The sequence below is a fragment of the Sinocyclocheilus rhinocerous genome, unplaced genomic scaffold (assembly GCF_001515625.1).
Source record: "Sinocyclocheilus rhinocerous isolate Xijiao unplaced genomic scaffold, SAMN03320098_v1.1 scaffold3103, whole genome shotgun sequence".
Lineage (NCBI taxonomy): Eukaryota > Metazoa > Chordata > Actinopteri > Cypriniformes > Cyprinidae > Sinocyclocheilus > Sinocyclocheilus rhinocerous.
The window spans coordinates 97216-112826 of NW_015656604.1; the positions used below are offsets into that span (position 1 = coordinate 97216).

General features: G+C 36.7%; 1 protein-coding gene across 2 annotated transcripts in view; it reads right to left on the reverse strand.

Annotated features, from left to right (window-relative positions):
- Positions 1-8089: 8089 nt before the first annotated feature.
- Positions 8090-15611, reverse strand: part of LOC107720401 (tetraspanin-11-like) — a 17408-nt gene continuing 9886 nt past the window's right edge. For both annotated transcript variants that reach the window (XM_016528099.1, XM_016528100.1), the window contains one exon: positions 8090-8716. In XM_016528099.1, the coding sequence (XP_016383585.1) occupies positions 8657-8716 (60 nt within the window). In that variant the 3' untranslated portion in view covers positions 8090-8656. The remainder of the gene's footprint in view (positions 8717-15611) is intronic.

Sequence of the window (15611 nt, forward strand, 5' to 3'; positions counted from 1 at the left end):
TGTTGAAATAAATCGGTAAGCACCCGCAATCGCATATATATGGGGCAACAGGCCAAAAAGCCACTCTCAGCCTGTACGAAGCGAGCCTCTCCAGGTCCCCTTTCAACCTGGGACCCCCATCTCATTCTCATTCGATTTTTCTTCACCTGTCCTTCTCCCCGTCTCTCTGTAGCCTCACAGAAAAATAATAAGGCTTCCTCCCGCGTCCCTGAGGACTGCGCTTGCGAAAGGGGTCAAAGCGGACCCCGCTCCTGCAAAATCCAGCCTCTCTCTCCTTAGCGGGCTGTCAAGAATTTAAAAAATGGAGACAGGCTGAGAGAGGCTGAGGCAATTACTCATTTACAGCCTGTATAGACGTTACTGAAAGCTGCCTTCCCTCGGCTGCAAAGCAACAAATGTGTTTCCAATTAAAACTCTTGTGTTTACATATTCCGCATTTTCTATTGTGTAATTGGGAGATTTATTGCAGGCCTGTTGTATTTCCTCTGGGGCGGAAAATATGGTTGTGAGGCGTGAATATGCCACATGATTGGTGCCAAGCACACAACTCTCTTAAAATTCGATCAGCGAGGCCGCGGAAGCAGGACGGCGCGGTCCGAGTTTGGCCATATGGGATTACTAGTCATAAGATATAAATGAGCGGTTTTGGACTGTGCGAGAACAAGTGGGTTAACGCTGAACGTGATCCAGTTATGGACGTCCGTTGAGGTCCGCTGCACAAGCACCCCTAACACGCTGTACATATGGCCATATGTAACTTACTGAACAACAACACGCCACATGGAAGGCATGCGATCTAGCCTTTGAAACGAACACCAACTCTAAATCTATTTAATGACACAAGAGATATGAATAATTGCAATAATGTCCTTGCGGTTTCCGTCCGCCTCCGTCCCCAGATCCCTTATGATGCATGCTGTTGTCCAAAACGAAGGCACGCTCATGGCTTAGATGTTTCGGAGCGGAACTTGGCAAGCGCCGTTTGGATCCACGCACTTAAAAGCTTGTCGTCATGGTGATTTGTCTTAATGCCCATGCGACCCAGACCCCTGCATCTGTTTTCCTTTCTCTTCCCTCTCTCATAATCGGCTTAATTATTTACCGTTAATCATTCATCATTCAGAACTGGCTCACTGAAGCAACATATTTAGCAACCTGAAGAATTTAAGGGGTCTTTAACCTCGTATTTGTCCCTACAGAATCAGGGCAGTCTCACTTTACAAGAGTAACAATCCATTGCTCCAAAAATGAACTTGTTAAGATTTAATAAACATAAATAGATTGCATTTATACTGCCCTTGAAATAGAAAAAATAACGGCTTTTGAATGCACTTCCAACGATTTTGAACTAACAGTGCCCTCTTCTGGAAACTAGGAGCATCACAATTGGACCACCACTCAAGATCAGCCATTTTGTAGTTTTAACATGTGGCCACAACCACTAAAACTCACACTGACGTTAAGCAGACTTTCCAAGAAGTGGATTATTCCGGCCCCGGTACGACCACCACTGCCGTATCCCATACAGACACTCGCAGCGAACGGTGAAGACGCCAGTTGTAATGTGAGGCATGTGTGTGTGAGACGGGTCTGAGGGTCTCGCAATGCTCGGCACGACTGCGGTGCAGTGGGAAAAGGATCTGTGTGTGTTACGGTATGTGGAGCTGCGAGTCAGCCAGAGTTCCACAGACACACACACATACTCGCAAACAAACGAACACACACATATACATACGTCTGCTGTTCCCATGAGAGAAAGAGAAAGACATGCCAGCAAAACTCCACCACAGTTCTCAGTAAGAGGTTACGGATCAAGCATGAGGATACGAAGAGGTTCGCCTCTGTCTGCAGGCCTTTCTGTAGCAACTGCTCACACAACTGCTAGAATAAGACTGATTAATGGTGAAGTGAGTCATTCATGAGCCACTAGCGTCGCCATACAGAACCACACAAAAATTATGATGGCCACATTTATCAACTGTACCTAGGACAGAACAGATCAACTTAAAGGAATAAAGTAATGGGGCCATTTGTTGGAGGACTATTTTGGAAGAAAAGGAGAAATGTGAAGCTTATTTTATAAAAGCACTTTCATCAATTCTTATGTTCAAATTTGATTCAAACTACTGTAAAAGTGAGCTGTAAATGTGTTCTTGTCATGTTTACAGTTGTTTTATGATATTGAGGTTTACATTATCGTGGCAAAGTTGTCAAATTCGATACAACTTTATACAGAAAACACATTTATAAAGACACATTTACCCCCTTTACTTGCATTGTAAGTGACTCACTGTAAAGGTGCACCACATTAGCGAAACCTCAGCAAATTGTGTGGACAAAAAAGTTCCATTGAAGGTCTACAGAAGTCACTTTCAATCTAAGCAACTGAATGTTGGTCAACGTGGTGAATTTGCGTGAACAGCTAAATCTGCGTGGAGAAATATTTTGCCCTCAACTGAAATTCCTGATTGCATAAATTCCTATTAAAATTAGTTCGTCTGCCATTTAATTTAATTTTGTCAAACACCTTAAAGGGATAGTTCACCCAAAAATGAAAATTTGATGTTTATCTGCTTACTCCCAGGGCATCCAAGAGGTACATGACATTGTACTGTTTTTGAACTCAAACTGTTTGCAGTCTGTCAGTCATATAATGGAAGTGAATAGGAATCACGGCATTGAGAGTCAAAAAAACATACACAAACAAAACCAAATTAAACCCTGCGGCTCGTGACGATACATTGATGTGTAAAGACACGAAACGATCGGTCTGTGCAAGAAACTGAACAGTATTTATATCGTTTTTTACCTCTGATTCACGCAATGTCCGAACTGTCCTGAGCGCGTTCGCGTCTTCTTCTTCTGCCGGCGCGTGACGTGTCTTTTTCTTCTTCTTGCTTTACGGCAGATCGCAGACTTATAAGTGCATTACCGCCACCTATCTCTCAAATGGACCATTGACACTCCTAATTGAGATTGTAGAGAGATTGTAGCCATTTGAGAGATAGGTGGCGGTAATGCACTTATAAGTCTACAACAGTTTGAGTTAAAAATCTTCGTTTGTGTTCTACTGAAGAAACAAAGTCACCTACATCTTGGATGCCCTGGGGGTAAGCAGATAAAATAAAATTTTGGGGTGAACTATCCCTTTAAACCACATTTTTCCTTTTTTTAAAGAAAGGGAGAACAAATCAAAATGAATTTTGGTAGGAATCAACATTACGCCACAAATGCTGTCGATTAAGTTTAACTTGAATATTATTTTAACTCCACTCCACAACAATACTCAATATATATTACATGCATAACAATAACAACGTTTAACAACAAAGACAGCATGCAATAAAAAATCTCAAACATCAGACTTTAAATGATGAACTCGGTTTCAACCTGAAAGACCTCCAGTGAAAATACAACCATCTCACCTTTTCTGTATTTACATACTTTGGATTGAACTGAGGAAATTCCTCCTATTCAGGCAGAGAATTGTTATGTAATGCTCTGTGGTGCTGTAAATAACATTTACTCTTTAAAGATGCTTTCATCCGAAGCGACTTACAAATAACCTAGATATGATATGATGTCATATATCCTCAGGTGCATGGCATCCTGAACCTATTCCAAAATTTTTATATTAATAAATACAATAGTTGTTCCGGCACCAAAAGTGTTACTCTCACAAAAAGGCTCAAGTTTCCTTTGAACTGCGAACTGTTTAGCTCACAGAAAATTTGTTCCAGGTGTTCATGTCAATATAGTTTTTCTGCAGTCTTGTTGTGCGCTGTTTGACATGAGTGATCATACAGCTTTGAGATGTTTGAATCATCTCATTTAAATGTTAGATTTACCTCAAAGAGCAGCTAGGCTGAATTTCGTCATGTGCTCTTTGACATATTACCGTTGATTCTGTCCTGTTTCTTTGTTTGTATGTCAAGCCAACTGAAAACTTGCCTGTCCACTGCATTTTAAATTCATTTTTCAGTCAGGACACAAACCAGGAGACAAACAACTGTCAAAATCGATCATACTGTGTATATTCCAATGGAAAAATGGAAAGAAAAAACAAGCTTTCACAGGTCACTCAAGATCAAGGCTCTCTCTCTTTTTTTAATAGACATGAATGATATGAAGTGAATTTGTCACAGACTCGCAGATAAGAACTGAAAGAGGGTTAAGAAGGGTTAATAAAAATGAAACAGCTTTTCACGTTAAAATTATTCATTTGGAACAATGCTCCCTTGAATATTCAAAAAGTCCTTGGCTTTGCTTTTATAAATCGGTCTTAGATAAAGTGCAATTTCTGTTTTTTTTTTTTTTTTACAACCCTAATTTGCAGAGTGTGCCAAGGACATATAACTGACTGAACCGTGATAGCCTACTCAAACAGATACAGAATATGACATGAATGCTGACACAAAATGTCCTAGCAGATGTTAATATAAAGCACAAGCAACACCCATCAGTTCAAAAGAAAAGCAGGGCCAACAAAGCAAATCATATACAAACAATACCAAAGCAAGCATTTAGTGCATTATTGCCAGTCTTTTGATTTCTCACATACATAATTCAACAGTTAGGTAATTTACCACATCAGATGATATATGCTTTTATCCAGACGAATAAGCTTCTTAACCTGAAACAATATAAACGACTAAATGTATCAGTGTATCTCATATCCCTGCACATCTGTTGCTTTTGTGCAGACTTGAATAGAATCTGAGGTGTTGTTGTTGTTTTTTAAACAATTTAAATGGATTCTGGATTATTGTAATCCTTGGTTATCTAGTTAATTTCTCACACTGTTCATTATATTTTGCCCTATCTTAGTAAGTAATCCTCCAGATTTCAGGATTTCCTACTGTACGTTTGTAAACACGGGTTTAGCGTTGTATTTTGCGTATTTATAAGATTAGTTAACACTGAAACGGAAATGTCGCCACGTAAATTCGCTCTGGTTGTCTTCTGACATATAAAGTAAAATGATGGTGTTTATTATAACGACAATTAACGCGTTTGGCGTCGTTGTTCAATATTTTTAACATGGAGTAAACAGCGCGAGAAAGTTCATCGGATTATAAAACGTACATTAATATTTAATGAGGTCAGCGCTGATGCTGTTTATGATTGGCTGTAAGTTGTTAATTGTTTTCCAGGTTTAAATTTATACGGGTTTTAAAACAACATAAAAACAAAGTGAAATATGTAAACCTGCTGCTAAAACCTTTTACTCTAGAGACGACTCCTTTTGAGTTATATACAGTTATTGAACATTTTAAACTATTGAATGAGCATCATGGTGTGTGTGTGTGTGTGTGTGACTGTGTTTGTGTTTGTGTTTTGTAAATAAGTTATATTATGTTTAGTTAGCTGTCTATAATATTTGGATTTTTCTGCCTGCTTGGTTTTTGGTTGACTGTTTCTGAGGGTTTGTTCTGAAAGTTATAACAACTCATGTAAATAATTGGAGAAGAGATTAATATATGATGGTAAGGCAGCACATCAAACTTAAGTGTCTTTCTCTCTCATTTCATTCCAAGGCTGGAAGGGCCAAATAGCTAAATAAACAAAGCATTTGCTGATGGATCTGTATAAATTTGCATCAAGAATATGTTTAGGTCTATGACACACAAAAATTGCGTTATGTAAAGGCCAAAGGTCGCATTGTACAATGTACAAACAATCATTTTACAAGTACAACAATCTACTCAGCTGCCTAAAGCAGCACTAATGGTAGTCAATCACAATGACAAAGATAATTTCATTTAATTAATTTAGAACATTGAAGAACTGACAGATGTAAAACATTCACTCATCTGACTTAGGTTTGATAGAAAGCTCTTCTCCTGGACGTCTGGAGGCCATCTTTCCAGGCTCCGATTCAATGAGCAACATCTGGCACTATTCATCTCTTGCTGCGATTGCTTTGGTTCTGACACATGTCCACATGCTGACAGGAACACACTCTACGGTTTTAGTTTGTGTGACGGGCCTCTGGTCACAGCTTTTGTTGTCTAAACGGACGTCTTACCCGAGCTTTGATCATGGCACTGAAACATTCCAGCATGTTTACTGCTGAGAACAATGCAGTTTAAATATTCATGTCAGGTCAGTTTCACTTCCACTGTGGGCAATTCTGTGAGATGGATGGATGGAAAGATGATAAATAGATAGATAGATACCAAAATGCCGCTGCAAGATTAATCTTTAATGAACCGAAAAGAACGCATGTCACACCTCTGTTCATAAATACCTCACTGGTACAGCCAGCTGAAATGAAGCAGATAGGTGTGGCATTACTCAGAGATTTGAGCTCAGGGTGTGTGTGTGTGTGTGCAAAGCGGTATGTATCACCAGCTGTCTTTCAGTCACTCTCACTTGTTGGTAATGTTAAACAAGGGTAGGGTGTTGGGGGTGTTGCGCTTGCTCATATGCTTTACTCAGTTATATGGTTTCCTGAGGAAATGACAGGAGCAGAGGGGGGGATTTCAGCCACAATAATCCACTTTATGAGTCTTGGACTGATCAGATAGATGTCCTGCAGTGTAACTGCATCTATGCATTGCAATTACATTGCTTAAAGCACACTGAGAAGTGGTTTAAAACACATTGTGCATGTGAGTGAGCTGAAAACATCTGTTGCATAAGTCATCATTACTCAACCCTAATTGAATTTGCCAGTAACTTACTTATAATTGATGACAGAACAGTTAGAAATGCGTGAGGCTGCAATGCCAGCTCAAGATTAAAACTCTTAAATAGGCAGAAAAACACAAGACCATGCCAATAACTCAAAGTCTTGTTCTTATGCACACAAATCTATATAACAATGACATTTTATGGCATCATCACAAATAGGAACCAGGAAATTAGCTTTCTCAGATTTGTTTGCAACAAGGGAAAAAACATTACAGATCAGATTTTTATCTGACAGAGACACAAAACAGAGACAAATTTATGTGGTCAAATGTAAAGACAATCTGGATCTGGATATTATCCGGATATGAAAGTTATTATCCGGATATTAGTGGCTGAATGTCAGTGGGTCTTTTCCCAAAATAAAGCACATGAGAATCCTGTGGATTTTCAATTTAAAGTTGAAGAGTTCTTGTCCTTGAAGCAATTTATAAACTTATTTGTCTTTATCTCCATCTACTGGCTAAAGTACGTCAGTACAAGCAGTCAACAAAATAAGTTTATTTGAAATAGATTTTTTTTTAAAACATACAATAAACACAGCTGTTTCAGATAAATCTCTACTGCCCACAAAAAGATGCAACAGTCTTAAGGCAAAGCATTTATGAAGTGAATTCTTTATGAGAATACATACACATTCCATCTACAAATACATAATAGATAATAGATTACATCTATTATATCAACTACTGGGATGATTAAATGCATATTTTAAATCACAACCTACAGACTTAACCTGCAGCTCAGATGAGAGATTGTTTATTTACACAATGTTTTTACTGACAATGTTTTTAAAATATGCATAATCTGTCATAAGCATAAAGCAATTTGATTACAGACGGTAATCAGTACAATAGAAAACAAGAATGTTACATTAAATCTTTTTCTAACCATTTTTTCCCCAAATGACATTGAATTTTAATAAGGCTGACGTTGCTGTGGCAACTACATTAAGATTTTGCAGCTGTGACTTGTGTGTTGCAATGAAATGGAATGGTGCTCATTCTTTTCCTTCAATCAGCTGAACATTTCATGACATGGCCCTAAATGGGAGTTCATCAGTTCAATAAAATCTCTTATAAAATAAGCATAATATTCTGCCAATCCATTATTATGAAAATCATTAAGGCTCAAAAAGCAGCTTTATCTTTTTGGGGAATTATATTTAACAGGAATTGTGACAATTGGCAGAATTTAAAAGACACCTGTTTATTGCAATGCTAAAATAGTAATTACTACACTGTAAAAAATATATATATATATTTTTTTTTTTCAATTTGTAAATGATTATTGGATTAAGTTTTGAGAAAATATAATTTCAGCCTTTCTACTTCAAAATCTAATGTTTAATTCAATATGTTACTTGCCATTTTTGTCATTATTTGCAAAAATGACTTGCAATTTCTGAGTGAACATTGTTTCTACACCAATTGTATATCATACAGTGGACATAATGGTATTTTTTCCCCAGAATAATAATACCGGAAACGTGTCAAACAGTGATCTTTCCACAGGCTTCATACACATTTTTATGAAAATATAATAATGTATGGTCTTGATGTTGGTCCGGTGTATTTTGTGCCTATAAGCAGGTTCCCACACCTGCTTGAGATCTAGCAGCACATTACATACATTTAATATGAGCTATTTAAAGTGAATATGTGGTTAATAAAAAAAAATATTTTGAAATATTCTAATTTACTCAAAGTAAAAAATCTTTTTTTTTTTATTCCTTGACATCTAAATGACTACAGGGCAATATCCCACATCTTTCTAGACTATTAGGATCATAAGGAGGCAATAACACTAGCAACATTTGTCTAAAAAATGTGGCAAATAAAAGATAATAAAGCCCTTATATTAATGCAAATGAATTTGGTCATGCAGTTTAAAATGGACACAGTAGTAAGGCCATGTATGTGTGTTTTAGAGTGTAATAAAGGCATATAACATTTCCGAGTAATCAGTACGGGTCCAGTTTAATTCGCCTATGCAGGCAACAGGTGAACACCATTCCACAAATCTGAAAAACACACACAGAGATGACTTAAAATGTATCAAAGTAACATGAAAATGATGAAGACTGGTCTTTATATTGCATTTGACTAGACAAGAAGGCCATCAGCCACATTTTCATGTCTGGTGGACATATGTCCAGTCAAATACCCATAATATCTTGTACTGAATGAGATACTGGCAGGCATCAGGCAGCAGAACATTCCATAAAAAGAGCTCCAACAATGTCAGTCTTGAGATTTAGCATTTATTTTTTTCAATTGGTTCAAGACTTCACAGGACTAGTTCATGCAAAAACAAAATTTTCATAAAATTACCCTCAGGCCATCCAAGATGTAGATGAGTTTGTTTCTTCATCAGAACAGATTCGGAGAAATTTAGCATTACGTCACTTGCTCACCAATGGATCCTCTGCAGTGAATGGGTGCCGTCACAATGAGAGTCCAAACAGCTGATAAAAACATCATAATAATCCTTAATATCACAATAATCCACAGGACTCCAGTCAATCAATTAATTTTTTAGAGTGTTTTTGCTTATAAGCCGTGCTTGATCTGTGCATATTTCTCTCCTGATTGATCTGTGCATATTTCTCTCCTGATTCATAAAAGATGACTTTTTTTTCACTGAGAAAGCAATATTATGGATAGAGGACTCAACTTTTAATTGGAAGCAACAGTTTGAGGTTAAAAACAACTAAATGATTTATTTGTTTATTACAAACATGCAGCTTTTTACTTCACAAGATGTTAATTGATGGACTGGAGTCATGTGGATCACTTCGGATTTATCAGCTGTTTGGACTCTTATTCTGATGGCACCCATTCACTGCAGAAGATCCATTGGCGAGCAAAATTTCTCTAAAACTGTTCTGATGAAGAAACAAACTCATCTACATTTTGGATGGCCTGAGGGTCTGTACATTTGCAGCAATTTTTGGGTGAGCTATTCCTTTAAAAACACGGATATTTTAAAAGCCTTGTGGCAATTGTTGAAACTCTCTTCATAAAAGGCTTGCAGGAAGAGGGAAGCGGTGTACAGTTACTATGGAAACCGAGGTGTAAGGCAGCCGGTAGCAGCGTTGTTGTAATTGGGTCAATTAGCATGTGTGGGAGTGTGTGTATGTGCACGTGTTTATATGAAGGCTACAACATGTAGGCAGATTCAGACCAGTGGTAACTCTAATAATGAAGAGAGCATAAACATTCATTTACACATTTCCATATTTCAAAATGGCATTTCACTTTTAAATGTTGATGGTTCACAGCCACACTCTTCAAAGGCGAGTTCTTGTGGTACATTTTTGTTGTAAAATTTGTGGCAGCATAAAAAACACCCCGAGATATTCCTCTAGCTGTAATTGTGGGGGAAACAAAAAATATAAAAATATAAGATAATATATAAGAATCTTACCAAACCTCTACAAACTCTGTCTACAAATTACAAAACATGATCTAAAAATATAGTGTTTCAACATCTAGCCAGGATTTATTTTTCCTCTCTCTCTCTGAAAAAAGCTGAAGACAAATCGGAAGCCAGGTCCTAGGAGGGCTCTTGGTGGGCGATCATTTCTAGAAAAAAAGATGGAGCCTCATCCTACCCACAAACACAGAAATAAACCAGAGCTGGAAGTGCAACTAAACTCAAGTATTTCCTCGCCTTAATAATGCTTTACTATTATGGGAAAAACCATAAACTTTAAATTGGTTAATCTGTAGTTAACTGTAGGGTAAATGAGCATTTATGGCACATGCCAGTAAGGATCTCTGGTTTATGAGTGTTTTTAGAGGTTTCAAATGAACGTCAGAACGGGATCTGTAATATTTATGTCACTATGTGGTAGTTTATGGACTAAAAATGGGGAACATTCATATGTTAGTTCATAAAACTTGCTTATGGTACAGTGTAATTGAATGGCTTTAATTCACTTAATTCAGAATGTGAACAAAACCAAAATCTATACCAAAGTTAAGATTTAATTATATAGGTTTTTCACCTTTTCTAACCCATTTTTTAACCCATATGATATTCTTTCTTTTGAAGATATTTTACATAATGTCAGAGCAGCTCTTTTCAATACAAAGAAAATGAATATGAATATTTTATTTGCACTTGGGGTCAATAAATAAATAAGTAAGGACATTTACAAGAACCAGTGATATCTGATGCCAAGTGGGACAAACTTGGTGAAAATATGTCATGAAATGCCAATTTAGAGCGTTTAATAACACAAATATGCACAAGAGACATAAAAATACACCAAAAAGTATCAATTTCAGCAAATAATTAGTATAGTTATAGGTCGGTACATGAAGTCACTTATGCTCACCAAGACTGCATTTATTTAGTCAAAAATACAGTAAACAGTAATATTCCTAAATATTATGCTAATTTAAAATAGTTTATCTATTTTAATATGTTTTCAAATGTAATGCTATTTCTGTGATGCCAAAGCTGAATTTGCCATAAAAAATAAAAAAAAAAGATTGGGAAAAAAATCCTTACTGAGGAACTTATGAACAATAGTGTAAATTTGTCATAAAAATGATCTTTACACATAACTGTCATATGTCATTAGCAAATGTAGAATATAGTGCACCAAAAAACTATTTTATATGCTTTATGCCTCTTTTTTATTATTTTTGGAGCTTAAAAGCTCCCGTCCTCATTCATTTTCCTTGCATGGAAAAGAGTATCTTTTTTCATTTTCAGTTTTAAATAGCTTGTTCTTTTCACGCAACTCTCCTCCATGTCATAAAGCACTGAGTGAGAAGCAGTATGACTGCTGTCTGCCAGCACTTCTAATGCTACTCCAGAGGAAAATAAAGCCGGATGAGAGTGGGATTAACTGCATGGGAGAAAGGCTTGACAGACAACAAACCGAGAGATGGGACTTCAACACAATCAGCAGACCTACACAAACAGCTAGGGACAAACAGTCTTTTTTCTGAGCAGATATGTTGACACCTTTAAAAGCTCTCCTTTCTAGCAGTCTGGGTCCGGAGGGAGGGATACAATAGACAGGAAGAAAGAAGCCTGAAATAGATCGGACACACTGCGAGTCCCACAGCAGGTTGCAGGTAAAAGGTTATATCAGGTAAAAGGTTATGTCAGGTAAAAGGTTATGTCAGGTAAATGGTTATGTCAGGTAAAAGGTTATATCAGGTAAAAGTTTATATCAGGTAAAAGGTTATATCAGGTAAAAGGTTATGTCAGGTAAATGGTTATGTCAGGTAAATGGTTATGTCAGGTAAATGGTTATGTCAGGTAAATGGTTATGTCAGGTAAATGGTCGACACAGTCTACTTATTCTCAAAAATACTGACTTTTTACACTAACATCTTCAGTTATCTGCCTTATGCTGTTATGAAACAATTTTTTGTCTCAAAACACAAATGTTTAACATAATAAAATGGTATTTGGTGACATTACTTGTGAGTTTTTGTTCAATTTTGCCATGCAGCATTCAGCATGTGTGGAGTAAGAATGCTGGTTTCATGCCAAACACATACACATAAGTCATACAGAAAGCATGAGGTGGACATAAAGTGACAGGAACAAGGCACATGGACATGCACACACACACACACACACACACACAAGCACAAACTCAAACGGCCGACCTTCTCATCGCATAGCGCTTCAGGAGTCAAACATTGGCACTAGCCAATCAAACGTCAGAAAAGTCTTCTTCCTCTTCTTTATAAAGCAGATAAATAAAGCAGGCAGTCAGCACTGCTCCTACCAGCTACACAACACACACACACACACACACACACACACACCAGATAAGAAAGATACAACCAAAAAGAAAAAGACAGAGAGAGAGAGAAAGACAAACAAAACCAAGACAAAACAGAGACACGTGCTGTAATTTAAGACAAACATTGCAAATCCCTAAAATACAGTGTTTTCTTCAGACAATCTGAGAAAAAGATGTTCAGGGAAAGATAAAGTGTTGATGTATGTTATCACTTTTTTATAGCAGGGAAACAGAAAATCAGTTCATTTGAACAGTTCATGTAAATAAACAATTCACTCATTAATTTTAATGAGTGTTCTTTTCTGAAGTGAAATATGTTAAATGCTGCTTTATTGCTACGTCTTTAACTCTGTAACAAAATTCAGTGTGTTTTCTAGCTTTTTATTTGTTGCATTTTTTTGTCAATTGAACCTAATCTCCATAATTAAGATGCTTTTAGAAGAAAAATGTTCTAATTGCAGTATTAATTTATAAATTTATAGATATTGATTTATAATATCTGATATTAAGTTAAAGGGAGAACCAAACAGTTTCTGGTCCCCATTGCCTTCCATAGTACTATTTTTTTCCATACTGTAGGACCAGCAGCTGTTTGGTTACCCACATTTTTCAAAAAATCTTCTGTTCAGCAGAAGAAAGAAATTCATACAAGTTTGGAATAACTTGAGGGTGAGTAAATGATGACTGAATTATATTCTGGGTTAACTATCCCTTTAAATGATGAGTGGCTTGTAGCTTATCACGTTAGTTTTAAAGTAGTTTCTTCAAAGATACACTGCTGCGATTACACAGAAAAGATCAAATCAAACAATTTGTTACAGTATGTTATGCATGTGAACCGACGCTATAGACCCCTGTAGAGCAGCACTGTATTTACAGCCATAATGACGCTAATAATGAAAGATCACTGAAGAGGATCAATTTAATTAGCGCTCCCTCTAGAGAGCCGCTTCAAGCTACACTGTGGCTTTTTACAGTAAAATCATTACATTAAATTCAACACAGGATTTATTTTTAGTCATCTAATCAATCCAGAGCTTCACATTTCCTGGATGAAATAATCACATGACCAGCAGCGGAGACCTGCAAGGAACGCTGCTTATCATAAAGTTCTGACATACGGTTACAGTTTTAGGCATCTACTTAAAACCTGAGAAAAGGTTCAGTTGACAGTTACTTCAATTGACCTCAGGAAATTTCTTAAACCATTTTGATCTACTAAGTAAGACTAACATCCAGTATACTACATAGTATGTGGTACAAAGTATAGATTGCATCCTACATACCATACACTACACTGTGCATACTACACACTGCAAATTCAAAACTTTTTAGAAGAATACAGTGTTCTAATAAGTAGTTAAAAGCTAAAGGTGTGACTTTTAATCTAACATTTCTGAGTTTTTCTTGCAAATTCTGAGTTTATATTCCACAATTCTGACTACTTTATCGCAATTCTGAGAAAAAAAAGACTGAATTATGGGATAAAAACTTGCAATTTTGAGAAGAAAAGCCTTATTGTGAAATTATAATTTGCAGTTGTGAGATAGAAATTTGCAATTCTAATGGTTTGTTAAAAGCTAAAGGTGTGACTTTTTTTCCTCGCAATTCTGAGAAAAAAAAGTCTGCATTGGTAGGTATAAATTTAGAACTGTGAGATATACACTCACAATTTTGAGAGGGAAAAAAACATTATGAGTTTATAACCTGCAATATAAAATATAATATAAATCCCCTTTATATAAGAATATAAATATAATAAAAATATTTAAAAAATATTATTACAATATAAAATATTAATCCACAATTCTGAGAATAAAAGTTCAAATTGTGAGATATTTAATAAATAAATAAATAAGCTAATGGAAAAATGGAAATAATCTTCAATACCAAACAACATATAAAAACATTAAAACCACTACTATCCACTAAAAAGAGAAGGAGTGGGATGAACTTCTCAAAAGTATAATCTATGGTTATTACACATCCCTCCCAGCTAAGAGAATCAATATGAGGTCGGAGCTGGAGTCACCTTTCAGTGGTGTTTATATACAGAGTTTATTCAAGGGAAACAGATCAATGGCCCTCTGCACCCCTGCAGTGAATGCGGCACTCTCACTGTGAGATCTGCACTTAAAGCTAAGAGCTCTTTATCTCCCTTTCTTTCATTTTCTCAAACCTGCATGTGGTCTCCACCTATTTTTACCCAGCGGGTGTTCTGTGTGACTACCATGCGCATTACCGGTCGAGGGCAAAAACAGAGTCCATTAAACGATTGCCCGCAGGTCATTGCATCAGCTATTTTAGTGAAGGCTTTCATGTTATTGAACCACATCAGAAGACCTCAATGATCCATTGTTCCTACTGTTTCTCTGAGATACGCTTCACAGTAAAAAATATAGTATGCAGGTTATATAAATTTTGAGTTGGGCTCAAAGTAAAATGTACACATTATATATATATATATATACACACACTTTTTTTTTTTTGAACAAGATGATGGTGAGTAAATTTTTTGAGTGAACTATCCCTTTAATTGCACAGCACACCTGAGGAGGGCGGGGCTTACCTGTAGACAGGCCACGCCTATTCCCACAGCACCAATAATGAGCAAGTGATCTGCCAGAAACTGCTCCAGTTTAGTGATACAGCCGCCCTGTGAGAGACCACAGCACTGTTAACTCAGTTAACAGTTACAGTTTACTGTATGTAAACTGATTTATTTTGCAGACTGATGAAGAGTTACTGATTTTTTTATTGTGTGATTTACTAGACAGTATCGTGGATACTGCCACAACATACCACATATAGAGTCAAACTAATGGCCCACTAGAGGCCAGTAAAACCAGTGTCGTATTGTATTATGTATCACACCGGAGGTCAGTTCCCAAAGAATATATACAGAGAGCTTGGCAGGCGTTAACTGTAGTGTTACCTCACACTTTACAAGCCCATATATGTTACCAGTCACACCTGCTTTGCTCACAGCTGTGCTTTTTTAGTCTAAATGACTCCCAAGGGGCATATCAAACATGATGATATGGTTCACAGGCGTATTGTAGTTCCCACAGACAATGAGGAAGCATCTAAGCATGCATTTTGTAAAGCAAGTTAAGTACAGATGAATAAACACGTTGCG